Below are 27,960 nucleotides of genomic sequence, written 5' to 3' on the forward strand. Positions count from 1 at the left end.
TAAGATTATTTGTACAAGAACTTTACCCTACAAGTATAAATGTTTTAATTCCCACTTAATAAAAGAAACGAAAAAAGTACATGGCAAAGTACTTCTATATGCTCTCATCAACTCCTCTCAATGAAGCTAACGAAATTCGTCCATGTCAACTCCCTTCTCCAACTCATTTAAAACACTTTAATCACAAGGAGGATGGTTTCACCCAAACATTTAAAAAAAGAAAAAAGAAAAATGCATGATTGGTTGGAACTAGGGGTGAGCAAATTAACCACCATAACCGATAACCGAACCATAACCGGCATAACCGAACCACTAATAACCGATAACCAATATAACCAATGGTTATGGTTATGAAACTTTGTATAACTGCTCAATCGGTTATGGTTATGGTTATGAAGCTTTGGTTAACCGAATATAACCGAAACCGAACCGAAGTTGTGATGTTAACTTTATATAATAGATTTGTGTTTTACAAAACCATATAGAGGGTTTTTACTATGATAAAAGTATGTTAGTAACAAAATGATCTTGATGTAGATGTTATTTATTTTGATAAAGAACTAAGGTGATATGGCCATAATTGTTTTTGTTTGAGAATTACCTTATTAAAAAGAACTCTAAATCGGTAGTTTAAACATAAGTTTAGTCTTCGTTATCTTATAAAATAGGCTCAAGCTAAGTTCAAATCGGGCACAACCCTATTTATTCAAACCTTGCTTGGTTACTTAACCGAAATTAACCAAAACTGAACCATAACCAACTTCATAACCGATTAACCATAACCGAAGTTTGGTTATGGTTATGGTTACCAAAACTCCATAACCGAACTAGCGGTTATAGTTTTGGTTAATAGTAAAAACCGACCCATGCACACCCCTAGTTGGAACCCATCTCTCTCCTCTTCCCTCCTCTCCCGTTCACGCGATGACTATTCCCCGCACGGCAAAGAATGGTGACTGCGGTGTTCCCTGCGCGACAAACCCCTTCCCCCATCCAGCCCGTTTACCTAATGAAATGTAATATTAGATAATAATTTTTCTAATCACCATTAATAAAACAAAAGAAAAAAGTACATGACAAATTACAAGTTTCTATAATGCAAGGTAATATTAAATAATAATTTTTCTAATCACCAAAATATATAAGTTGTTCTAATTTTTACTATAGAGATCTTAAATTTGTAAGATGATTTAAAAAAAAACCAATCTTAGAAATCTTGCGATCGAATATTGTTTTATAAACTCACAAACAACTAAACATGTGCTTATGATATCTATACATTTATATATTTTTTTTAAAATATATTAAATTCATATAAACTATCCTACTGCTAATAAGATCTTTATAGCATTTGTAACGAGGTTCATCACTTCTATGGACATTGACATAGAAAAGGGATAATCGAGGTGGAAAAAAGGATGTCGAAAAACTTCGTTGGTTTGGTTTCTTTGATAATGATATGTTTGCAAGACCTCTCTACAAACAGTTTTCGTGAGATGGAGAGAAGAGCAAAAAGAGGACAGTCTACGAGCAGAATTGAACTGGGTTGGGTCCATGAGCTTTTCACTTGAAAAAAGCCAATGTGAACGTTCTATAACCCCACAAAATGAAAACATTTTTCTCTTTAGCTAAAGATTACATATTGATTAATCACATGTGACATGTGACACATGATACAAACATGTTTTTTGCGACATGTATAACAATTCACTTCTGACAAATGAAAGAAACTAGGGAGGAACTTGATATTAACTGGTACCAATGATACTGGTACCAAAAATCCTAAAAAACAGATACCGCTACTAAAAATATCTGGTACGGTATGATACAGTACTGGTATTCGAAGTTGAAAACTGGCAAATACCAATACCAAAAACCTCAAAAATAGATACCAAAAAATATCACCCGTAAAATCACGTATCATGTGATATAATAATAGAGTATAAAACACAAATATAAATATTTCTCATAAATTCTACAAAGAATAAATCAAATAATAATAATAATCTACATTTCGTCGTTTTCCTAATATTTATTTCACAGTTGGTGTCACTCTCTTTTCCAGAACCAAAACCACTAACCACCATAAAACATACAACCATTTATGCATACAACACCTTATCAAGCTAAACACCAGTCTGTATTTAGCAACAACCACTCTGCACAAAGTCATCATCAACTTCACACCCGCCCAGTTGTCTCTCATCTATTTATCACTTCGAGGCCTCACCCTCATTCGCCACCATATAGAGATATACATACATACATACATCTATATCTATCTATATAGAGAGAGAGAGATTTAACCCAAAATTATTAAATCTCTCTCTGTTCTGTTCTCCGTGTTCCGATCGGATTTCCGGTTTATATCTCTGTGTGTAGATCTGATGACGTCAGCTACTATTCTCTCAGATCTCGGCACCGAGATCCTTATCCCGATCTGTGCGGTTATAGGCATATTGTTCTCGCTGTTCCAGTGGTACCTTGTGTCGCAAGTTAAGCTCGTTGCTGAGAAACCGGATGCTGACGGAAAGAACGGGTTTACGGAGTCGTTGATTGAAGAAGAAGAAGGTGTTAATGATCATACAGTTGTTCAGAAATGCGCTGAGATTCAGAATGCTATTTCTGAAGGTATATTATTATTATTATTATTTATTATTATTATTATTATTATTATTATTATTATTATTATTATTATTATTATTAGGTTTAAGTTTTGTGGAGATTTGGATATGTTAAGTAAATTTAGAGTTAAAGTATCTGGAAAATTGAAATCTGAGAAGTTTTTGTGGTGTTTTTCTTTGTTTAATTGGAATATTCTGTTAATATTCCTTTTCTGTTTATGTAATTCACCTTAATTTTGTTGTTTAGTTAATTTTTTTTTTTTTTGAACCGCAACTATTTTATAATAATTTATTAATGTTATATGAATTTAGTTTAAAAATATCTGGAAAACTGAAATGAATTTGTTAAGTTGAATGTTTATAGAAGTTTAATTAGTTTTATAATTGTAAATACAGTTAAATTTTCAATTAATTATGAAATTTGGTGGTGATTTGTGGCTCAAATCCAGATCTACCTTTTTGTTTCTTAAATACTATTGATTAAATATTAAATATAGTAATGGTGTTGGTTGAAGTATTGAATATAGTGATGGAAAGTATATGATTTTTTTTTATATACACGTGCAGGTAGTGTTTGTTTCAAGTTTCAACACTTTAATTCCGAATATTAAAATGATTTGTTGGGATTTGATGTTAATGTGTGGCTACCTTGATGTTATGCAACCTTTGTTTAAATTGTGAGTCATGTGATTTCATCACAGCTGGTTGTCGGTGGTATATTTTTATGGTATTTAAATTGTTTTTGTTTGGTGTGTGTTAACTGGATCTTGGACAATATAGCATCTTTATGAATCAAATGTGACTGCATATGATGTTGCTCATAGATCTGGTTGTTTTGCTGGTGTATGGACCATTTTGTTTTTGATGTGTGTTTAGGGAAGAAAACAAGATATGCCTAAAATGTGGGTTAAGTTGTAAAAATACAAGAATTTTCTGTCAGTATGTGCAGGGGACAGTAATATTCCATTTCCTTCAATTAATAATGTTATTGATTTTTTTTTCCTATTTGAATACTGATATATATTATTGTTAAACATGGTCATATAAATAAAAATACTTTTTTTTGTAGCAGTTATCATTTATAGGGCTGCAAACGAACCGAACGAACACCTTGTTCGTGTTCGTTTGTTATGGAAATATATGTGTTCACGAACTATTCATGAACACTTACCGAACGAGATTCTATGTTTGTGTTTGTTCGTTAAGGAAATGAACGTGTTCGTGTTCGTTTGTGTTAGTTTGCTAATTTTAAGTAATGAACGCAAACGAACGTTAATGAACGCAAACGAAAACAAAAAATACAAACAAGTCTTCATGAAAAGAATATATAATACATTGCTACTTGCTAAATATTTAATTTGTCAGTATTTTAAAGTATTTAAATAAAATATAAAAATGAAAAGTATTAACAAAGTATCGAACATAAACGAACACGTTACCAAATGTTCACGAACATAAATGAACGAATGCGGCCTCTGTTCATGTTCGTTCATTTAACTAAACGAACAGAATTTCTTGTTCGTGTTCGTTCATTTATTAAACGAACGAACACAAACGAACTTCTAAGTTCTAACCGAACGGTTCACGAACTGTTCGCTAAACTTTCAGTTCGTTTGCAGCCCTAATCATTTATACTAATAATAATGTGGTAGTCAGCGTATCGGTTTGTAATCAAGACATACATACTGTAAACTATGTTGATGTGTTCTTAAGATTCAAGCGATTTAATAATTTTTCTTTCGAAATTGCAGGAGCAACCTCTTTCCTGTTCACTGAATACCAATACGTTGGAGTATTTATGGTCATTTTCGCTGTTCTAATCTTCGTATTCCTCGGTTCCGTTGAGGGATTCAGCACAAGTAGTAAAACATGCACATACGACACCACCAAGATGTGCAAGCCCGCTCTAATGACAGCAGTGTTCAGCACTGTGTCATTCTTGCTTGGTGCCATCACCTCAGTTGTCTCCGGCTTTCTTGGAATGAAAATCGCCACATATGCAAATGCCAGAACCACCCTTGAGGCTAGAAAGGGTGTCAGCAAGGCTTTCATTGTTGCGTTCCGATCTGGTGCAGTTATGGGATTTCTCCTTGCTGCAAATGGCCTACTTGTACTGTATATTACCATTAATCTGTTTAAGATCTATTATGGTGATGATTGGGAAGGCCTTTTTGAGTCCATAACTGGTTATGGACTTGGTGGTTCTTCAATGGCGCTTTTTGGTAGAGTTGGTGGCGGTATTTACACGAAAGCTGCTGATGTCGGCGCTGATCTTGTTGGCAAGGTTGAGAGGAACATCCCTGAAGATGACCCCAGAAATCCTGCGGTAAAAAAGCCTTTTCCTTTACCCCTCCCCCATATCTGTTTACGACACATGTATTGGAACAGTACAATTCGGGCCCTTTATAAACATATATTAAAGGTGACAAGATGTGCAAGTTGGGTAATGGGTCATCTTTTAATACGGGTCGAAACGGGCCAGTTTGGGTTGGTTTGACCCCGACATTTTTCATCCATTTTTAATTATTATTATTTTTTTCACAAAAGAATGTGCTTTAGTATGATTACGGAAACATAGTTTTTTCGGTAATAAACTTAATCTTTGAATAAAACGATTTCCTAGGTATGAATTAAAAACATGAGTAAAGTACACGGATGGTCCTTGTGTTTACCATCCAACTTTACTCAAAATTGATATTGGAGGACTTTCAACGTGTTTGGCAGACATATCCTGTTCCGCTTTTAGCTAATTTTTTCTGGCTCGTTTGAGATAAAATACAACCCAAATCAGCCCGTTCGTAAGTATATGGGTCAAAATGGCCTCCTTTACAGTATATATGCAATCTAAAAAGAAAAGCTTCTCTATCATTTATATTTTCAGGGAAACTTATAATATGATATGGCAAAATGTTGCAGGTTATTGCTGACAATGTTGGTGACAATGTTGGGGACATTGCTGGTATGGGATCGGATCTGTTCGGGTCATATGCTGAGTCATCATGTGCAGCCCTTGTTGTCGCTTCAATCTCCTCATTCGGGAACACCCATGATTTCACTTCAATGATGTACCCACTAACCGTGAGCTCCGTTGGCATCATAGTCTGCTTGATCACCACCTTGTTCGCCACTGATTTCTTCGAAGTCAAAACTGTGAAGCAAATCGAGCCTTCTTTGAAAAACCAACTCATCATTTCAACCGTGCTGATGACTATCGGTATCGCCATTGTTAGTTGGATCGCTCTTCCTTCTAGCTTCACCATCTTCAATTTTGGAACCCAAAAAGTAGTTAAAAATTGGTATGATCATTGATCAATGTCGTTACTCAAGTAAGTTTTCGGAAACGTATGTCTTGAAAGCTTACACTTTTGTTATATGATGCAGGCAATTGTTCTTGTGTGTTTGTGTTGGTTTGTGGGCTGGTCTTGTTATTGGATTCGTTACCGAGTACTACACTAGCAATGCTTACAGGTACTAATTTTTTCTTCTTTAAAAGGATTTTTTTTTGTTTGGCGACGAAAAAATAAAATATAGAGTAAAATGTCATTTTCGACACTGGGGTTTGGTTCGTCCAAAGGTTTATTTTCCGCATCCGGATTCAAAAGGTTTGAAATTTTGCCATTTTCATCCGGCTCGTTAACTCCATCTATTTTTCTCCGTTAAGTTGGAGATATTTATGTCTTATTTGCTAACTTCAAGGGCATTTTGGTCTTTTTCGTAAAAAAGACCGAATACCCATGAAAAAGATCGAATTGCCATTTAAGTTAGCCAAAAAGATGGAAATACCCCTGACTTAACAGAGAAAAATGGACAGAGTTAACGAGACGGATGAAAATGACAAGATTTCAAACCTTTTGGATCCAGATGCTGAAAAACAAACCTTTGGACAAAAGTCGCAAAACTGGCCAAACCTCAGGGGCGAAAATGGCTTTTTACTCTTAAATATAACTGTCAAGTGCTCCTATTTCGACTAACTCAACTGTTTCTTTAGCCCTGTGCAAGATGTTGCTGATTCATGCCGTACCGGAGCTGCTACAAATGTTATATTTGGTCTTGCTTTGGGATACAAATCAGTTATCATCCCGATTTTCGCAATAGCAATCAGTATTTTCGTTAGTTTCACCTTTGCCGCCATGTACGGTGTTGCTGTTGCGGCTCTTGGGATGCTGAGCACCATAGCCACCGGTTTGGCCATCGATGCATACGGTCCCATCAGTGACAATGCTGGTGGTATCGCGGAAATGGCCGGAATGAGCCACAGAATTCGTGAGAGGACCGATGCCCTTGATGCTGCCGGAAACACCACCGCAGCTATCGGCAAGGTACAAATATAACTAGAAAAATTATATTAGTTTTAGAGTAAAATGCTATTTTCGTCCTCGAGGTTTGGTCAGTTTTGCGACTTTCGTCCAAATGTTTGTTTTTTGTATCTGAATCCAAAAGGTTTGAAATCTTGCCATTTTCATCCGGCTCGTTAAATCCATCCATTTTTCTTTGTTAAGTCAGAGGTATTTTTGTCTTTTTTTGTTAACTTAAAGGGCAATTCAGTCTTTTGAGAACTTGTACATTATGCTATATGCTTTTACAAAACGTGAAAAAGACCAATTTGCCCTTTAAGTTAACAAAAAAGACAGAAATACCCCCTGACTTGACGGAGAAAATTGGATGGAGTTAACAAGCCGGATGAAAATGACTAAATTTCAAACTTTGGAACCAGATGCTGCTGCTGCTGAAAAACAAACCTTTGGACGAAAGTCGCAAAACTGGCCACGCCTTAAATGACATTTTACTCTTTAGTTTTATATTTATCTTTTCAACTTGATTTTGATGTCATATTATCTAAATCACAGGGTTTCGCCATCGGTTCAGCAGCTCTTGTATCCTTGGCTCTATTCGGTGCATTTGTGAGCCGTGCCGAGATCACAACCGTAGATGTATTGACCCCTAAAGTTTTCATCGGTTTGCTCGTCGGTGCGATGCTTCCATACTGGTTCTCAGCCATGACAATGAAAAGTGTCGGAAAAGCCGCACTTAAAATGGTTGAAGAGGTCCGTAGGCAATTCAACACCATTCCGGGCCTCATGGAAGGAACTGCTAAGCCCGATTATGCCACCTGTGTGAAAATCTCGACCGATGCCTCGATTAAGGAGATGATCCCGCCTGGCGCTCTTGTCATGCTTACTCCCCTCATTGTCGGGATTTTCTTTGGCGTTGAAACGCTTTCTGGGGTTCTTGCTGGATCTCTTGTTTCCGGTGTGCAGGTACGACTAAAGTTATAACTTATAAGTAACTCGTCTATCGTGTTAAGTAAACCGTTTTAAATTGCCACCTCTAGTAATTATAGTAAACCGTTTTTGAGTTAACTGCCATTTCAGTTCCTGTGGTTTGGTCACTTTGGTCATTTCCGTCCAAATTTCAAAAATGCGCCATTTTCCTCCCTGACATACTGGAAAGGTGCCATTTCAGTCCAAATTCTCATAACCCAGTTAAAGTCAGTTAGGTGAGTATATTTAATGAAGGGTATTTTAGTCCTTTTATAATTATTTTGTTTTCCATTTATGTTTTTATTAACCAAAACCCCCCTCCCCTGTATAAAAGGGAAAACAAAATAATTATAAAAGGACTAAAATACCCTTCATTAAATATACTCACCTAACTGACTTTAACTGGGTTATGAGAATTTGGACTGAAATGGCACCTTTCCAGTATGTCAGGGAGGAAAATGACACATTTTTTAAATTTGGACGGTAATGGCCAAAGTGACCAAACCACAGGGACTGAAATGGCAGTTAACTCATATAAATATTATAATTATACAAGTTGAGTTACTGTAGCGTCCATCACATCGCGCTATTGTAACTTTATTTTTATTTTTATTTTCATTTTTTACTTTTGCCCCTTAACTTTCAATTTTTACACTCACACCCCCTTGACTTTCTAAAAGTTTTATGAAATGTCATTTTGACTCCCTTGAGTTTTAAGTCTTTATTTGTATATATGTACGCGTCATTTTAAATTCAAGTTGGTTTACGTTTCGACGTAAATTTTGTCGGGTCAAATAAAATACGTTTTCGCGCATATTTTTATGTACGTTTTCAGCTGGTCTACGTTTTGACGTAAAAGCTGTTTGGAAACGGGTCGGGTCTAATATGATACGTTTTTTCACTAGACCTTATAAATTCGAGTTAATTTACATTTCAACGCCGTCACAACGCGGTTCCATCCCTTAATTTATAAAAAAAAACACTATTTGCCTTACGTTTCGACGTACTTTTTTTTAGGAAATAAGTCGGGTCAAATATAAAACGTTTTCGTACTTATTTTTATGTGCGTTTTCAGTTGGTTTACGTTTTGACGTAAGTTTTGTTCCGAAGCGAGTCGGGTCAAATATTATACGTTTTCATTAGACACTATAAATTCGCGTTACTTTACGTTTCGAGGGAGAAATTTACTATTTGATAAAACTATACAAGCAAGTTTTTAACTACTTAACATGATGCAGATTGCTATCTCTGCGTCGAACACTGGCGGTGCTTGGGACAACGCTAAGAAATACATCGAGGTACGAATGAAAATGTTTTTCTTTTCCTTAAAGTTTTATCCTTTTCACTAATTCATTTTTCTTTTGTAATGTTAGGCTGGTGTCTCTGAGCATGCGAAATCACTCGGACCAAAAGGGTCAGACCCACACAAGGCGGCTGTGATTGGAGACACCATCGGAGATCCTTTAAAGGACACTTCAGGACCGTCACTAAACATCTTGATCAAGCTCATGGCTGTCGAATCTTTGGTGTTTGCCCCCTTCTTTGCCACCCATGGAGGCCTTTTGTTCAAGTTGTTCTAGATTCATAATGAAGGTGATGGTCGGTTATATGTCCTTTGATTAGCCTATCGTTTCATGCGTTTAGTTGTATCACTTGACGTCTTTGCTTTATTTTTCGAGTCATCTAGCATATGTTTCTCTACGTCTTATTTTTGATGTTTTGTTCGGCGATTAGCAATTTTTCGATATGTATAAGACATGATAAGTAATCCTTCTCATCAAGAGTTTGAACATGTCACTAGTACCTATGTTATTCATTTATTCCTTACTAGATGAATGGGTCATGCTTATAATCTTTTGTTTGTTAGCTGAAATGCATGCCAATCGATGCGGATAAAACAGTTTTAGAATCATATTGATTATGAAATCAGGGGTCAAAAATGTATATACCCAAAAATTTCTATACGAAAGCTACATACATAATACTACCGTGCAATGTTCTTAATTGGGATCACTTGTTCAAAATACATAAATAAGGAACGATGTAATCATAGTTCATACGTTTGTAATATATATCTTTTAATTCAATTCAAATTCGTATTTTGCTTATAATTACCAACACACTTAACCACTTGGCCATAAGTTGTTGCCAAATCATTTTACTTGCATTTGATACCCCAAGATTGACAAAATTGCATCATGTATCACGAGAACCATGTATCACCATTCAAGACTTGAAGCTCTTTTACTCCTGGATCTTGCAAAAGAAGAGTAATGCTTGATCTATCTTAATAAGTTTTTAAACCAAACGCCTGATGGTGGTGGTTGTTGATGGTGGTGGTGCAAGTTAGGAACTTTGGATTATTAAAATCCAATCACTAGCTTTGTGCCACATAAGGATACGCATAAGAAGGCACATCAACGAATAACTAGGTTTGTGCCACGTCAGCAAAAAAACTAACTGGGTTAGAAAAGGATTGATGGGGGCAAAATTCTTACAAGTTGGGATTGTCAGAGAGAATTTTTTAAGTTGTGATTAATGCGCGCCAATGGGTGAAAGTTAGGATTATTAAAATCCAATAACCTTTTTTTTTCTATAAACTGACGCCGTTTACCATTTTCGTTATATTGTTGCGGCATTTTTGTTATATCCACAATCAAATAAATAGAGACCGGTTAACGTACAAAATGCCTTAACGTTCGACGTGTACCAGGGCCGGCTCAACCATTTTGGTGGTCTAAGGCGAAGTAAAATTTTGTGGCCTTTTTCCCAAAAAAAATATATGTAATTGAAAGTTAAATTTGAAGGGCCCAAATGTAACTATTTGAAAGATTGTGTTAAAATTTAAAAACAAGAAAAAAAAACTGTCCCAGGGATTCAAACCCGGGTCTCACCAAGATTCATACATACACAAAACCACTACACTACCAACCATCAATCTGTTTATAACCCACACCCTAAATCTTTTATAAATGGACTGTAGTTTCATCAAATTATGGAGGCCCTATAGTTTTGGTGGCCCAAAGCCCAAGCCTCATTTGGCTTACCCTTGGGCCGGCCCTGACGTGTACGCAATGCATTATCAACATGCGAATTTGGGTTCCAATAACAACATGCGAAATTGTAGTTTTATTTGAACATGCGAATTGGGTTTCCATAACATGCGAATTGGGTTTTTGTTTGAACCTGCGAATTGTATTTTTTTTAACGTGAGAACTTTCGTTTTTATAACATGCGATATTCTCTTTTACGGGTTTATAACATGCGAACTTGCCGTCGCGTACGCGTTGTATGTTAAGGCGTTTTGTACGATACACTTTTTTCCAAATAAATATATACAATCACAAAGCATAGAATAGAAAATCAATACCTTAAAGACATCGAGGTTCTAACGTTAAATATTTGTTTCTTAAAACTATGATTAAATTAGATATTTCATTACATACCTTTCTAGTTGGTCCGTTCTTGCTTACGTTGATTTGAGTTGGTCAATGATGAGTAGATAGATTTTTTATTAATCGGCATAAAGAGTAGATATTTAATTATGCATTTAATCCGTTGTCAATGACTTTTTCTTACATTATTTTAACCCTTTACTATATTTCACCTCTACCGGGTGACACTTGTCCAAACTTATAAAATAAAAAATAAATAAATAAAAAAAAATAAATTTGATCACAATCCCCAACCATAGATGTTAATTTACCTAGTTGAATTTTGAGGTATTAAATTTTGATCAGGATTCCTTTTTCCTTGGGTTTATGTTTATGCTACAAATTTCTCAATAAGTTTATACCCAGCCAGAACTTTTTGATGGCTATAACTTCAGAGCAGCTATGTCGTCGCTACTCTCTTCCGGATATTCAATTAGCAACAAAAAATTTCGATGAGGAACGGGTGATTGGGCATGGTGGTTTTGGGAAGGTTTACAAGGGTCATATAGATGAAGAGAGAGGTGGCAGCACCAGCGTTGCCATCAAACGTTTGGATTCCATGTCGAATCAAGGAGCCCCTGAGTTTACGACTGAAGTAGAAATGCTTTCTAAGTTGAGACATGCGCACCTTGTGTCTCTCCTTGGTTGTTGTGATGATGGCGAAGAAATGATACTTGTGTATGAATATATGCCCAATGGAACACTTTATCATCATTTGCACAATAGTAATACCCCTTTGTCTTGGATGCAAAGACTCAGGATATGGATAGGGGCTGCACGCGGATTGGACCATCTTCACACAGGTGTAGGCACCCAACATGGGATCATACACCGTGATGTGAAGAGCTCGAACATCCTTCTTGATGAGGATTGGGCAGCCAAGATATCAACTATATACAATAATAATAATAATAATAATAATAATAATAATAATAATAATAATAATAATAATAATAATAATAATAATAATAATAATAATCATATAATAATAATAATAATAATAATAATAATAATAATAATAATAATAATAATAATATAATAATAATACCCCATATATCATAGCTAGAAAAGGCTCCATTCTCCTATAAAAAATTCCTAGTAAAAAATGTCGGAAATTGCAACCAAATAGCAACACCACTAAAAACCCTAATATAGCGACTAGAAACCAACCAAATACGAACAAATACATTTCCGTGGGAAATGGTCAGAAGATACTTGGCATTTCCGACCAAATGCCAATACCACCGAAAACAGTAAATGAGCAACTAAATACCGACAAAAGTCAATCTCATGGGAGAATGGTCGGAAGTTTCCTATGCATTTCCCACGAAAACTTTGTGTATTAAAATATTAATTTTTTCGTGGGAAAATTGCTAGAAGTTTATCACGGGATTATATTTCGATCTTATTTAACGTACATAAATTCAATGCGAAGCTTTTTTATTTCGATGTAGCAAGGTTGTTAAATAGATCAGAAGGTAACAAGTTATCACTATTTATATTATTCTTGTATTTTCTTTGTGTTACAGCCTTAGAGGTTGTAAGCTAAAATTGACATCACAAATAATATCATGTTTCAGGCCCGACGGGTCAGAGAAGGCAGTGTGATGTGAACGGTCTTGGGTTGTTACTAATGGAAATACTTACAGGGAAACCTGCGCCTTCGGATTATATGGGACGAGAACATTGGTCACCCAAAGTTGCTTTAGCTTATGTCGAGGATCTAGTGGATCCACGAATGAGATTAAAAGATACTGAACTTGAGAGAGCGCGCGAACTACTTTCCCTAATACTAAAGTGCACTAGTTACCACTACACAATGGAACAAGCTTTGAAGGAACTCGAACAAATATATAGCAGAATGAAAAGACGGTTTTTCTAAGATTTCATTGATTATTTAGATATGTAGTTCTTGCGGAATACCTCTTGAAACATATATATGTGGTGGCAGGCTCTTGATTGAGCTTGATAAATTTCATTTGCTTTCATATTCTTGTCAATCATGTAAATGTACTAGAGTTACAGGATATGAGGATAACAAAATCAACTTAATGAAACGACGTAGCTGGTCTTGTAATGGTGATGACATCGATTGATCTTAACCCAATTTCAACAAGAAAGAGTCTAAGCTTTGATACCACGAGGCTAACCGGTGTAGGTAAAAGCCCCACCGCATCGGAGAAGCCCCCTAACTCACCTCGCCATTTCCTATGCCCCCTTCATTCATCACTAGCTAACGCCCCAGCTCCATGGAGCCCCTTTAATGCCCTTGTATTTGTCGTTGACGCCCTAAGCCAGCTATAAAAGGCAGCCATGTCGGTGATGAGTTGGCCATTGGGCTCACTCCCCACACCATTCAGCCTAGCTATAACACATTAACCCAACTAGGGTTGACGTGCCACTTGTACATAAATTAAACATCGTTTCTTAAATGTTTAGAACAACATAATAAATCCTGATACTTTGAAAATAAAATTTAATTACATTTATTGCTACAAAGGTCTTCTTTAATTCTTGAGCACTCTTGTATGTCTTTCCCAATAGACATGATTCCACAACATTCATTGGATCACATATATAACTTAGTATATCTTGTTCATCACTTAGATCATATGCATCTTTACGATTCTAATCCATTACTCTGATCACATATACCATTGTGATTCATTAGCCAATCATAGAGAGGGGTATCATATTTACCATGTGCCTTTATGATTCTATATCAAAACTTTGTGCTTCTTTTTTGAACGGCAAATTTGGATCACTGACGGACCACTGGAGTATCATCGTGCCACCAGCAGAACCACCCGATCATATCCATCTCCACTAGGCAATAATGCCTATACACCAATTCAGGAGGAAACCCAATAAATCTGGGAAAAACCCCCTTTGCGGGAATAGAACTCATGACCTAATGGTCATAAACCTTATCCCACCACCAAGATAAAACTTTGTGCTTCTAACTTACTCTTTTGTAGTTCTAGTTCATTGCTTTGATCACATGCACATTTGTGATTTAGCATTCTCAAGCTTGAGATTTATACCTCCTAACTCAATTGACTTAGGCTACAAAATCCAAATATTTGGATTTCTACTCATTACAAACATCTGTTAAATATGTTTCTTTACCCTTATACTCCATAAACATTATCATTTTCCAGAATTATGGTACTTTCTGTTCCTTCGCTATCCATTTCGCCAAACACAACCACAACCGTCACAACTACCATCACCGTTTAAAGGGAAAAAAGTTAAAAGTAAAAAAAAAATATTCGGCTTCAAACTTCTAGGATTTGTAGTAGTTGTTTTTTTTTCTCTCTCTCTCTCTTCTTCTAGAGGGCTCGTCTTTGTTCAAAACATTGGACCTCAAACTTCAAAGATTTGAAACAGTTTTTTTCTCTTCTTCTAATGGGCTCGCCGTTGTTCAAATTTATTTTAAAAAACAAAATCTGACTCACATTTTACTTTTTAATTAGCAGTTGTTTAAAGGGCCCGCTCAAATTTGACTCACATTTTATTTTTTAATATATAAACTCATTTAAAAATCTTATTATTTTCAAGAAAAATATCCAAAGAGAATTCAAATGATTTAAGAAAGTAAAATTAACCTATGAACTATTTTCAACTTTTTTATAAAAATAAAAAGTTAGACATAACTAAGAGCATTCTTATCCAATCTATCAAATTATACATACATTCCACTAAAAAACAACTCCTATATCAATATATTTTCACTAGAAACAAATACATTTTCTCTCTCATTTTCAATTGAATAATATTATCATTACATTTTTCTCTCTTCTTCACTCACAACCACTTTCAATATATATTAAAAAAATTATATTGGGTGAACAGTGTCCTCCCAAATATATAGATGAACAGTAACATTTTCTCTCTCCTCCACTCACAACCATTTTTTATACCCTTTATAATATAAAAAGTACCCCTCACATATTTTGATGGTTTGGATGATAATGCTGTTGGCTTGGGATCGGTATTGGTAGCGTATCAACGTATATCATACTCTATATGTTTGATAAGTACCAGTATAATACAGTACTACTAAAAATTCTCAAAACCAATACTGTATCGTACGGTATACATACGACATGCTATTGGTGGGATTTATACGACACAAACACTCCAATCAAACCGGAGCCGCAAACCAACTCTGACGTGGCGCCATTTCCTCCTCTAAAACAAACCTTCTTCATTTTCACTTCCTCTTCTTCACAAACCCACATAAAAACAGTTAAAACCCCTCTGATCACTTCACAAATCCCCAACAAAAAAATGGCAAAACTGGTGTCTTTCCCAGCAGACACCAGTTTACCCTTTCTTTCACACCACAAATTCAACAACAACCGGTTTTTCAAACCATCTTTACTCAATTCTCGAAGTGGGTGTTCAAAGATTTCTTGTAGCATCAAGGAAAAAGAGAATCTTGCGGAAAGAAAGGGGATTTCTTCGATAATAAGTGGGTTGAGGGTTGATGGTGAATTGGGGGAGGAATCTGGAAGTGGGTTTGGGAAATTAGGGTTTGAAAAGTTGAATTTGGGGACTTGGAAGAGTGTGCCGTTGAGATATAAACTTATTGGGACTACTTCACTTGCTTTTGTTATTTGTAATATGGATAAGGTAAACTTGGGTTTTTTTTGTATTGTTTATTGTTCAATTATTTTTCGTGTTATGAATTTACGTCGAGATAGTTGGTAAACGGGCAACAAGCTGCGCCACTACCCCTTTTTGAATAGCAAAAGTAAGTGTTTTAAAAACTACGTCCATAGATCGTATACAGAAGCTAGGCTTGTAGACGAACTAGAACTAAACGCACACGAATGAGGCGTGTTTGTGTTTGTTCGTTAACTTTAACCGAACAAATGATCAAACACGAACAATTGAATGAACGGAATTATCTTGTTCGTGTCCTTTCGTTAAGAAAATGAATGTGTTCGTGTTCGTTTGTGAATAGATGAACGAACATAATCGAGGGAACACCAATTGAAAGTAAATGTGAACATCAATATGTTGGGGCTATGCCAAAAGTTAAGGGAAATTGGATTTAAATAATCCCAACTTTCTCAATTTGGCCGATAATAATCCCAACTCAGATATTTGTCGATAATAATCCGAACTGGTCCACTTTTAGCCGATAATAGTCCGCCGTTAAAAATAGCTTAACGGAGTTAAGTTTTTTCCGAATTACAAACCGGTGTTTTAGGGATTTTGATCAGAACGAGGATACGAATCGATTTATGTAAACTTACCTCGAACCGGTGCTCCAAACGGCTTGATTTTTGTTAATTGGAAGTTTAAACACCCGAATTGAAGCACCGTTTTCGTCGTTTGGGGCAGTATTTCGAGGTAAATTTTACATCAATCAACTCGTATCCTCGTTCTAATCAAAAGCCCTAAAACATCGGTTTGTAATTCGGAAAAAAACTTAACTCTGTTAAGCTATTTTTAACGCAGACTATTATCGGCCAAAAGTGGACCAGTTCGGATTATTATCGGCAAATAAATGAGTTGGGATTATTATCGGCCAAATTGAGAAAGTTGGGATTATTTAAATCCAATTTGCCAAAAGATGATAAAAGCAGACTTTATTGTAATGAGCCTAAATATTTCAAACGAATATATAAACGACAATAAAAGAACAAACCTAAACTAATGCACATAATGAACGTAAACAAATGAAACATAAACGAGCATAAATGAACGAATGAGACATGTGTTTATGTTTGTTCGTTTAATAAATAAACAAACATAAACGAGCTTCCCGCCAAACAGTTCATGAAAAGTTTGCTGAATGTTCGGTTCATTTACAAGCCTAATTTAAATCCCCCCCCCCCCCCCCCCCCAAACGATGTGCACAAGTTGGGTCAACAGTTGTCAGAGCCGGTTTTTGACCAAATGGGTCAGTTTGATCAGGTTTGACCGTGTTCAATACAGTTTCAAAGTATAGGGTTGCAACCCAGTTTCAACCATACGGGTTGGGTTGGGCCAAACAGGGTTTGTCCAACCGATTTCAAGTTGGGTTCGGGTTCAAAACTGGGTTCTGTTCCCAACCTGTTTTTTTTGGTGCAGCTATACCCCTCTTCTTGATTGTTGTGTTACGAAATTCTGATAAATCAAATGAAAATTTGAAACTTATGTAGGTAAACTTGAGTATTGCCATTATACCAATGTCACATCAATTCGGATGGAGTTCATCGGTAGCAGGATTAGTGCAATCATCATTCTTTTGGGGGTACGCGTTGAGTCAGTTGCCGGGTGGTTGGCTTTCAAAAATATTTGGCGGGAGGTTAGTGTTTTACTGTTTCCAAAGAAATAGTTTTATAGAGTAAATTACGTTTTTGGCCCCTGTGGTTATACCACTTTTACTATATTAGTCCAAAATAAGAATTTTTAACATATCTGCCCCCATGGTCTTTATAACTAATCATTTTGGCCCCTAAGTCTAACCATTTTGGCCCCCCATGGTCTCTATAACTAACCATTTTGGCCCCCATGATCTCTAAACTTAGGGGCCAAAATGGTTAATTATAGAGACCATGGGGGCAGATATGTTAAAAATTCTTATTTTGGGCTAATATAGTAAAAGTGATATAACCACAGGGGTCAAAAACGTAATTTACTCAAAAACTCAGTTTTATATAATTCAATGTTCTTCTTGCACATTTGATGTCAAAAGATGGACATGTGAAGAATTCCGTATGTTGATCAATTGTGCATATTTTATTATGGTTTATATTTTGTACGTGACCTCATGCAGAGAAATTCTTCAGTTTGGTGTTCTTGTATGGTCGCTTGCCACCGCACTCGTTCCTCTTGTTGCCGGTTTTATGCCTGGACTTGTTCTTTCGAGGATTCTTGTATGTTTCCTTTCCTTTTAATGGTTCACCTAGACTTTGAATGGTTCTTGGTTTTAGATTGCGTGATGCGCTTCGATGCGTTTAGTCCAAAAATCCGATGCGTGATGCGAGCGCATCACGTATAAGATGCACTCTTTATAAAAAAAATACGAAAAAATTGTTTATACATAACAACCTATAAAAACATACTTGATGTGTGCTAAACAGACTATAAAAATTAACTAAATTAGACTCCCTAAGCTAGACACTACAAAGCTTTAGATTTATAAAAACAGACTCTCTAAAACCTAAACCACACAACCGGCAAGTGTACCGGTCAATGTAGTATAGCCTAAGCAAGTCCGAGTATCGAACCACAAGACTCTATGTATCACGCAAACTAGACTCTGACAGACGCTGACAGACACGACTAAGACTTGTTTTAATTGTTTGGGGGGGGGGGGGGGGTTACGGAAAACTAGGAAATCTATATTAAACTACTAAATTAAACTAAAATTAACTAATACGAAATAAGACTGAGGACTTTTCTTTATGCGAGAACGAGACCACCTAGACAAGGATCCTGGATTGTTTTTAAGAGATTACCGATTAAGTTAAATGCACGAGTTATGGAACCGGGATCGTAAAGTACTAAACCTATTAAGAACCAACGAGGCCCCTCGACCCTTCTCAAGGAGAAACCTGTGGAACTACCTAGGCCGTTAATCCTACCGGTTATTAGACGCCTTTCCAGTTGTCTAATTATTGTGTAAGTACCCTAATGTTGACCTATTCTTTTCCAATCCTAGGTCTAGGGTAGTTTGAATTAATTAATTTGACTTGATAGACTAATAAGACCGACAGGTAAACCAAGACATAACCTTTCCCAAGGCCTATCTAAAGCAATTCGCCGGGTAAGACCTACCAATAGCCCCTCACTTTCCAGGTATTAGGACTAGCAGAACACTAAGAATTAGCAAATTATTACCAATTACTTCTAGGGTTTATTGGCCAATTCTCCCTAAAGAGTTAAGGTTTTCTTACGTGATATAGACACTCACCGACATCCTAAACCCTAATATGACTCTATGTTGTGATATAGACCGTCACTAAGAATCATATGAAGCAAATAATAACAATAAACCGAATCAAAGTACGCATACACATCAAATCATTAAATCAAACCTTTTACAAAACACAATTAATCCATAACAATCATGCAAATAACATAAACGGTAAAAACTTTATATTAATCCATTCATCAAGTCTAGGCGGTTAATAAATCTAGCCGAGCATGTTCATAAACGAAAACAAATCAAAGATGTTCAACAAAGAATTCATCATAACAAGTTTCGTAAGAAAAGACAAGAACAAGGAACTAGAAAACCCGATTAGATCTTCAAGTCTTCTTCCCCGAACTCGTACCAATGATTCCTAGGCTTCAAAATCTCCGAAAAAACTCCAAGAATGCTTAACAATTCGCCCAAAGAAGTCCCAATTCGAAATTAGGGTTTTTTCACAAGTTTAGGATGTTTATATATCACTTTCCAAAATAACCCTTTACTAAATTCGTAATAATTACCAATCAGAACGTTCTGGTTGGACGCCAGAAACTCAGGGACTTGGTGGTGGGGTGCCACCTTGTTTTTCAGCTCATTAACTAACTTCAGACTCTCGCCAGGTGCCAGAAACTTGCTCAGTGGGTGATGGGGTGCCAGAAAGTGACTTTTCAGCTTTTAAACTCTATTTCAACTCTTCAACCTTTCCAACATGCTTCAAGACTTGACACTTCAACATTTTAACTCGTTTTACTCGGTTTCTCGCATATTTGAGCATCAAGACCTACGAAACACGATTTGATCAATATTATACATATTCTAACGAAAATCAAAACTAAATATAACGAAAATTATACAAACTTTACACGAATAAAAGATGTATTTTGCAATACATCAATACTTAAAGTCTTAAACTAAAACAACTGACGTAATAAGAAGATAAGAGTTGTGCTTTTTGGTTCAAATCAAGCATCCTAAAATGTTTCTAGAACCGCAAAAAGCGTTTAGGAACCGTAATGCTCCAAATCAAGCATACTGAGATATTAATTATTGAAAAGAAACCCAACCCATTTCATAAAATCTGAAAAAAAAAAACTTAACAAACAATGGTGTGTGCATCGGAGCGCTTATGCGACGGGTGCATTATACGAAATCAGCGCAATATTCTTGCATCACATAAACGCAACACATCAGTTGTGGCGATGTGCTCTCATCAGCGCATCACGCATTATGCGCGCATTTTAAAACCAAGGAATGGTTATCAATTCCCCAAAGACCCTTAGTTTCACAACGGACCTCACTAGTAATTTGATAAGAGTAGTCATTTCCTTCCAAGGGCGTAGCTTTGTGGGGGCGGTAGGTGGCGGCCGACCCCCCAAACTTCTCGCTCGTTAGTGTAGAGTACGTAGTTTTCGTACAGAAATTTTTGGGTATATACGTTTTTAATCCTCCGGTTTTATAGAAATTTTTGGTATATACGTTTTCGACCCCCCGGTCGGAAATCTCAAGCTTCGCCACTGTTTCCTTCTACTTGCACAGAATGATTCCTATGAGTGTTATTGTGTTAGCACATGAATTTGAATGAAAGCTTTCTATTTTTTTATTTAATTTTTTTTTTTTTGAATCTTGTGTTGTTTTTCAAATTAAAATTCTTTCTATTCGACACTCAGGTTGGAATTGGGGAAGGAGTGTCGCCTTCAGCTGCCACCGATCTAATTGCAAGGTATGTGACCAAAAATGTCTAGAGCCTAGAGGCATATCTATTAATAGAGAGAGTAAACACATATATATATAGAAAAAGTATATCGTACATTACGGCTTAACGTACTTCAGGTACAACAACGTGCGTGATTTGTTCTATAACATGCGTAATTAATGTTTTCAATATGCGTGATTATTGTGTTTCAACATGCGTGATTTTGAATCTTTGAGTTATAATGTGCGTGATTTTAAAATGAACGTGCGTAATTACCTGTCGTACATGATGTACGTTAAGCCGTAATTAACCTTCCTCTCTCTATATATATATACCAAAATATAAAACAAAAAGAAAAGATGTGATTATGGATCTCATTTCTTCTACTTTGTAGCTATACAAAACAGCTTATATGATCTATCAATCAAATTTACGGATTATTTTTCGGTGTATTCAACCTTTTATGCAGGTTAATTCCTTTGGAAGAACGTTCACGGGCTGTATCGTTTGTATTTGGTGGTCTAAGTGTTGGAAGTGTTTTAGGGTATGTTACATCATTATATATAGCAAGCTTATGTATGTTGTTCGGCTTTCATATTGTATCAAATGCATTTGTAATAATTAAAAAAATTGTTTTTAATTCACAAGTTTTTTTAATAAACCTATAGGCTTCTTTTGGCTCCACCCCTGATTGAATCTTTTGGCTGGGAATCTGTTTTCTACATGTTTGGCATGTTTGGAATTGTGTGGTAAGTAAATGTAACTAAAGAGTTAATTACTGTTTTCGTCCCTGTGGTTTGTCAAAAATTACTATTTCAGTCAATTAGTTTAAAAAATTGCGATTTCAGTCCCTGCGGTTTCACTTTCATAACCATTTCAGTCCACCTCGTAACCATTTCAGTCCCTGTGCTTAACAGAATAAATGGATTAAAATGGTTACGAAAGTGAAATCACAGGGACTGAAATGGTTGCAAAAGTAAAACCACAGGGACTGAAATCACAATTTTTAAACTAATTGACTGAAATAGTGATTTTTGACAAACCACAGGGACGAAAACATTAATTAACTCGTAACTAAATTTTGTTCATTTGGGAAATTCTCTACATAATTAAATAATTTCTTATGTTGGTAAAGCAATGGGCGGTTAAACCCCCCCTCGCATTTTTTTATAATCAAGACCATTCCTTACCCTCAGTCTATGCAGTTAATGCGGTAAAAAAATCGGATATCGGTCAAGGACCGATATTTGAGATATAGGTTATCGCGGTGGGATATCGGTAATTTTAATATCATGTAGAATTTATATATATAGCAATTTAACGCTAACAATTCAGTGTACGTAGTGCCCGGTATATAGTTTTCGTATAGAATTTTTTAGGTATATACGTTTTCGACCCCCGGATTTATAATGTTTTTAGGTATATACGTTTCCGACCCCCCCCCCCCCCCCAGATGGAAATCTCAAGCTTCGCCACTGTCTCCTACCATTAACAAATTAACTTTTTGCAACTTGCAAAACACCAACAATTGTAGCAAGTAGCAACGGATTAAGACTTAAAACACAACATTTAACACTAATAGTTTAACAATTAAGACGTAAAACACTAATAGCAGCAATAAGAAAAAAGACGAATGGTAAAACTAAGAAGAAAGGTACTGATATCGGGAAAATTGATGATATATCGGTCAATATCGCCGATAATATCAGTACTGATATTCTGACCGATATTTGACACTGATATTTTACATGGGGGCCGACATGTCACCGATATTAACTGCATAGCCCTCTGTAACCTCCAACCAAGCACCCCCTGAATATATTTTTGTTTTTTCATAATAATGCATCTTCATATTGACTAATGTATAACTTTGCATTTAAGGTTTTTAGGATTTCAGTTTGTTGCAAAAGACCAACCTTTGACCAATTCTGCGCCATTATCAAGTAAGAGCGTCTGTCTGTCGGTTTTTAGAGCCAACTTTCATTTTCTCGATTTATGATTCTAGAGTAAATTACAACAATCGTCCTTTATGTATGTCACTTATTGCAAACTGTGCCCTTTGTCTTCAATAATTACAGAAAACGTACTCGATGTTTGCAAACCCTTGCAAGGTATGTCCTTTGCCCTAACTCAGTTACTTTTTTGTGGTTAAATACTTAAATCTTACCAAATGGACCTCACATGAGGGTATTTTGGTCATTTTACTCTCATGTGGGGTCCATTTGGTCAGATTTAACCACACAAATACCCTCATGTGGGGTCCATTTGGTCAGATTTAACTACAAAAATTAACTGAGTTAGGGCTAAAGGACATAACTTGCAAAGGTTTGCAAACATCGAGTACGTTTTCTGTAATTATTGAAGACAAAGGACACAGTTTGCAATAAGTGACATACTTAAAGGACGATTTTTGTAATTTACTCATGATTCAATACACAAAAAAAAAGTGTTAAATATCATTAACATAGTTTAACTATGTGCCAACTCATATATTTTGTTTTTTTTTTTTGGACTCGCTTGAACTACAGGGTCTCAGCCAAAATCATGGGAAACGTCTATGGAGGAGTTAGGTGGCTCCCTAAACGTATGAAGCGGAATTATTTTCATTTTTTTTTTTTCATTTTAACGTTTCAAGTTGGAAAATATGAATCTTATTTTGATGTACTTTCATGTATAGGTACCATGGAAGTCTTTTTTCGAAAGTAAAGCCGTTTGGGCGATGATATACGCTCATTTTTGTGGAAGTTGGGGTCACTATTGCTGTTTATCTTGGCTCCCTACTTATTTCAGGTAATAGCTATAAATAATTAGATGCTTCATTATCGTTATTTGGTATACAAGTCGTATAAAGCTTCCAACTTTTTTTTATATGCAGCGAGGAACTTAACCTGAATTTGACCGAAGCCGCGTGGGTATGTTCTAAAAGTTAGATTTTACCTAAAAGTTATCCCAGTTAGTTTTTGCTGACATGGACTGCTTATCATGGGCGTAGGATAATAGGGGCGGGAGGGGGCGGCCGAGTGCCGACCCCCCGAACTTTTCGTTCAGTACTGGAGAGTATGTAGTTTTCGTATAGAAATTTTTGGGTATATACGTTTTTGACCCCCTGGTTTTATAGAAATATTTTGGTATATACGTTTTCGACCCCTGGTTGGAAATCTCAAGCTTTGCCACTGCTGCTTATGTGGCAAAAAGTCAAAGTTTCGATGATGTGGACCGCTTATGTGGCAAAGTTTCGATAATGTGGACTGCCACCCAGTCCACATCAGCAAAAACTAACTAGGTTAACTTTTAGTTAGTGTGGGACCCCCGAGGGAAAATAGGTTAAAAGTTGGGACTGTCATAAAACATCGGAATTGTTGCCGGCCAATATGTTAAAGTTGAGATTATTAAAATCCAATTTTCTTTTTTTTTTTTTGGGGGGGGGGGGGGTTATGAGCACTTTAGTCCTTGTAATGATTATGTATTATCTGCAATACAGGTTTCTGTTCTTCCTCCACTAGCCTCCGTTGTTGTTACCAGCTTTGCATCACAGTTTGCCGACAACTTAATCGCTAGCGGAGTCGAAACTACCGTGGTATATTTTATTTCTATTTCTATTTTTGAACAGCAAATACTCACATGTAGAGGTGGCAATTTCGATCGGTTTACTTTTAAATGGTCAATTAGGCTATGTTTAATAGTTAATGGGTCAAATGGATAAATTTTAAAACAAATAGCTAAAATGGAAGTGGGTCAAATAGATTGAAAAAAGGCCGAAAGTCCCTCATGGTGTGTTTTAAACTTTTAATCCGAATCGTTTAATTTGAAAAAAGTAGAGTACTATTAAAATATTATACTCTCTGCAATCATGTTTTGAGTAGGTGTACAAACGAGCTGAGCCGAGACCATGCTCGACTAGGCTCGAGCTCAAGCTTGGTTAACTTATAAAAGCTCGAGCTCGGCTCGTAGGTAATTTTTCAAGCTTGGGCTCGGCTCGTTTATTATTTATTAATATCTTATATTAAATATATATTTTTATTTTATATATAATTAAGTTATTTTTTCATAATTTTATAAATAGTAATTATTATTATTATTATTATTATTATTATTATTATTATTATTATTATTATTATCTAAATATATATTTAATATATTAATAAAATGTTATATAAACAGTGGGCTCATTTAGGCTCATGAGCCAGCTCAGGCTCGATTACTAAACGAGCTTGTTTTTAGGCCCGGACTTGGGCTCGAGCTCGTTTAAGCACGGCTCGTTTCGAGCTTTTTTCCGACCCGAGCTCGAGTAGCTCGGCTCGTTTGCACCCCTAGTTTTGAGACACGAATGATCAGTTTTGTAATAATACACACAAATTTACTGTTTTGACCCGTTACTCGACCCGATTGACCCACGTATTCACATAATATTTGAGAAATTGTTGTTAAATCATTTTTAGAATCTCTACTTCTATACCTAATTACTTTCCATGCAGGTGCGCAAAATATGCCAAACAATCGCATTTTTGTCCCCTGCCGCTTGTATGATTTTATCATCGATTGACTTAGGGCTGCCTCCATGGGAAGTAGTCACTATCCTTACCGGTGGATTAGCGCTATCAAGTTTTGCGTTATCAGGTTCCGAGCTAAATATAAATCCGGTAATTTCTTGCAGTTTTTTATGCCTAGAGACTTGATGTCCACCTTTTGTTTGTTTGGTTGCAGGACTTTATTGTACTCATCAAGATATTTCACCAGAATATGCAAGCATACTTTTGGTATGTTCAATCATATCCGTACTTTAGTTGAAATGAGAGGTTTTCGGTGGCAATATTTTATTCATGTACTTAAAATCAAGCTTTTGGTTAGTAAAGCATCAGATTTTTGGACTAAACGCATCGGAGCGCATCACGCAATTTAAAACCAAGGCAACCCCTAACTTATATTAATAAAAGAATATATTTTTTTTTAATGGTATCGTATAAAAAAGGACAAGAAAGTGATGCAGGTCACATCCCGGCCCATTTTGTTCCGAGTCGCTTTTTCTTGCAAAATGTTGTGTTTGTTTCTGTATCTTTGCAAGAAGAGTAAAGTACACGGATGGCCCTTGTGGTTTACGAAAATTTTGGATTTGGCCCCTAGCTTTTCAAAAATACGTGGATGGTCTCAGTGGTTTGCACTTTGTAACGCATTTAGTCCCCAGCTTTTTTCCAAAATTGCATGGATGGTCCCTGTGGTTTGCACTTTGTAATGCGTTTAGTCCCTAACTTAGACCTGCTGAAACCTTCAGATTTGTTGGTTGGGGACTAAATGCGTTACAAAGTGCAAACAACAGGGACCATCCGTGAACTTTTGGAAAGCCATGGACCAAATCCAAAATTTTGGTTAAACACAGAGACCACTTGTGTACTTTACTCTTGCAAGAAATCATAGTTATTAAAGGCGCGAGGCGCACTCAAGGCGATTTGTTGGGCCCGGGGCTTTGTTTGCGCCTAGGCGCGCCTGGGCGCTCGCTTTGATAACTATGACATGAACCAATCTGAAGTGTAGTTATTTTAAAGGCGTGAGGCACTCAGGGCGATTTGTTGGGCCCGGGGCTTTATCGCCTGGGCGCTCGCTTTAATAACTATGCAAGAAATATAGTTTGCTTTCAATCAAAAGCCAAAGTTCAAAAAGTGTACAACGCCTTATAAATCACCAAGTTCATGAAGTTCAAAACGAAAGACTCTCGACTTATACGTCGAACAACATATTTGACTTGAAAAATAATGGTGCATTCAGGGCATTACCAATACCGTAGGAGCAGTTCCTGGAATCGTAGGTGTTGCTCTCACCGGATATCTTCTTGATACAACGCATTCATGGGGTGTAAGTTTTATCAAACCTTTCCTAATTTCCACTTTTTTAGTTACAAATAATTAAATAAAATTCTAGGGTGGAGTTCTAGAGTGAACACTAGTGTATTTGCGAACTGAGTGAACAAATCCTGCCAGTGATCTACACACGTGTATGGTCAGGATCTCATCATCAAATCGTAAAATACACTAGTGTATTTCAACATCAAATCCTGGCCATTGATCTACACACGTGTATGGCCAGGATTAGTTCACTCAGTTCGCAAGCTACAGTAGTGTTCACTCTTGAACCTAATCCTTTGCTATCATGTAGATGTCACTCTTTGCGCCATCGATTTTCTTCTACCTAACTGGTACGATCGTATGGTTAGCATTTGCAAGCAGTAAGCCTCAAAGTTTCAAGAAGGTAGATTAAAGGAAGATACTTTATTGACTTTTCACTAACTTGGGTTGATGGATTCCTTCAACAATTTTGCATAGAAGGTGACCAACTTTCACTAACCAAAAGTATTGTATTTATATGAAGCAATAGCTGTAAAAAAAAAAAAAAAAAAAAAAAAAAAAAAAAAAAAAAAAAAAACATTTTATGACACTTGAAGAGATTCTTGTATATTATTTCTGTTTGAAGAGATTTAATTATAATGTATAAATGTTCAATATTTTTTTTTGGCATATGGGCATCATACACAATAGATTTAAGGAGTGAAACTTGGTAGCATGTTGAAATATTTAGGGTTCATCAGATTTTTTTTTTTTTTTTGGTTTTCTTATTGAAATTTATAAATAATTTATCCATGGTTGTAAAAATCCCGACTAGCCTCAGATTAGTCGCTGAGCAATCGCTAGTTAGAGGTTCACCAAGTAATTTTATCTAATCAGCCAAATTAATCAGTAGGCGGTCAACACTAGTCAAATCTAGTCCTAATTGGCCAAAAATCGGTGACAGTCTAGTGATTCCGGCCATCCCTGGTCAAAACCTATAAATCCTGGCAATTAATCCTATCTACTTGAAAACATGGGTCACATAAGGTGTTAAAACATGTATACTTAAAAAAATACATATAAAAATGTGTGTAAATACATATGAAACTGAAAATTACATATAAAATCTCTATCCAATTAATCACTAGTCGGTATCCCACCGACTGACTAACGGCTCGCACAAAAATGACATCGTGCAGTAATAATATATGCTTTAT

At 36.0% G+C, this 27,960-nt stretch overlaps 3 protein-coding genes across 3 annotated transcripts; all 3 read left to right on the top strand.

The window, feature by feature from the left end:
* The first annotated feature begins 2,202 nt into the window (after positions 1-2,202).
* On the top strand, positions 2,203-9,715 carry LOC110893917 (pyrophosphate-energized vacuolar membrane proton pump 1). The gene is made up of 8 exons (XM_022141070.2): positions 2,203-2,631; positions 4,376-4,950; positions 5,541-5,920; positions 6,006-6,092; positions 6,613-6,943; positions 7,472-7,882; positions 9,124-9,183; positions 9,259-9,715. The coding sequence occupies exons 1-8, from the start codon at positions 2,388-2,390 to the stop codon at positions 9,463-9,465; spliced, it is 2,295 nt and encodes a 764-aa protein (XP_021996762.1). The 5' UTR covers positions 2,203-2,387; the 3' UTR covers positions 9,466-9,715.
* A 1,983-nt stretch (positions 9,716-11,698) lies between these two features.
* LOC110896325 (probable receptor-like protein kinase At5g38990) lies at positions 11,699-13,201 on the top strand. Its single transcript, XM_035981157.1, has 2 exons — positions 11,699-12,122; positions 12,900-13,201. Exons 1-2 carry the CDS (start codon positions 11,699-11,701, stop codon positions 13,199-13,201), a joined length of 726 nt encoding a protein of 241 aa, XP_035837050.1.
* A 2,283-nt stretch (positions 13,202-15,484) lies between these two features.
* LOC110893916 (probable anion transporter 6, chloroplastic) lies at positions 15,485-27,420 on the top strand. Its single transcript, XM_022141069.2, has 15 exons — positions 15,485-15,957; positions 17,478-17,623; positions 18,095-18,194; positions 20,902-20,954; positions 21,397-21,471; positions 21,596-21,676; positions 22,809-22,870; positions 23,456-23,511; positions 23,605-23,717; positions 23,803-23,839; positions 24,409-24,504; positions 25,403-25,544; positions 25,632-25,684; positions 26,688-26,774; positions 27,075-27,420. The coding sequence occupies exons 1-15, from the start codon at positions 15,613-15,615 to the stop codon at positions 27,174-27,176; spliced, it is 1,548 nt and encodes a 515-aa protein (XP_021996761.1). The 5' UTR covers positions 15,485-15,612; the 3' UTR covers positions 27,177-27,420.
* The last annotated feature ends 540 nt before the right edge of the window (positions 27,421-27,960 follow it).

This window comes from Helianthus annuus, chromosome 12, assembly GCF_002127325.2.
Source record: "Helianthus annuus cultivar XRQ/B chromosome 12, HanXRQr2.0-SUNRISE, whole genome shotgun sequence".
Classification (NCBI taxonomy): domain Eukaryota; kingdom Viridiplantae; phylum Streptophyta; class Magnoliopsida; order Asterales; family Asteraceae; genus Helianthus; species Helianthus annuus.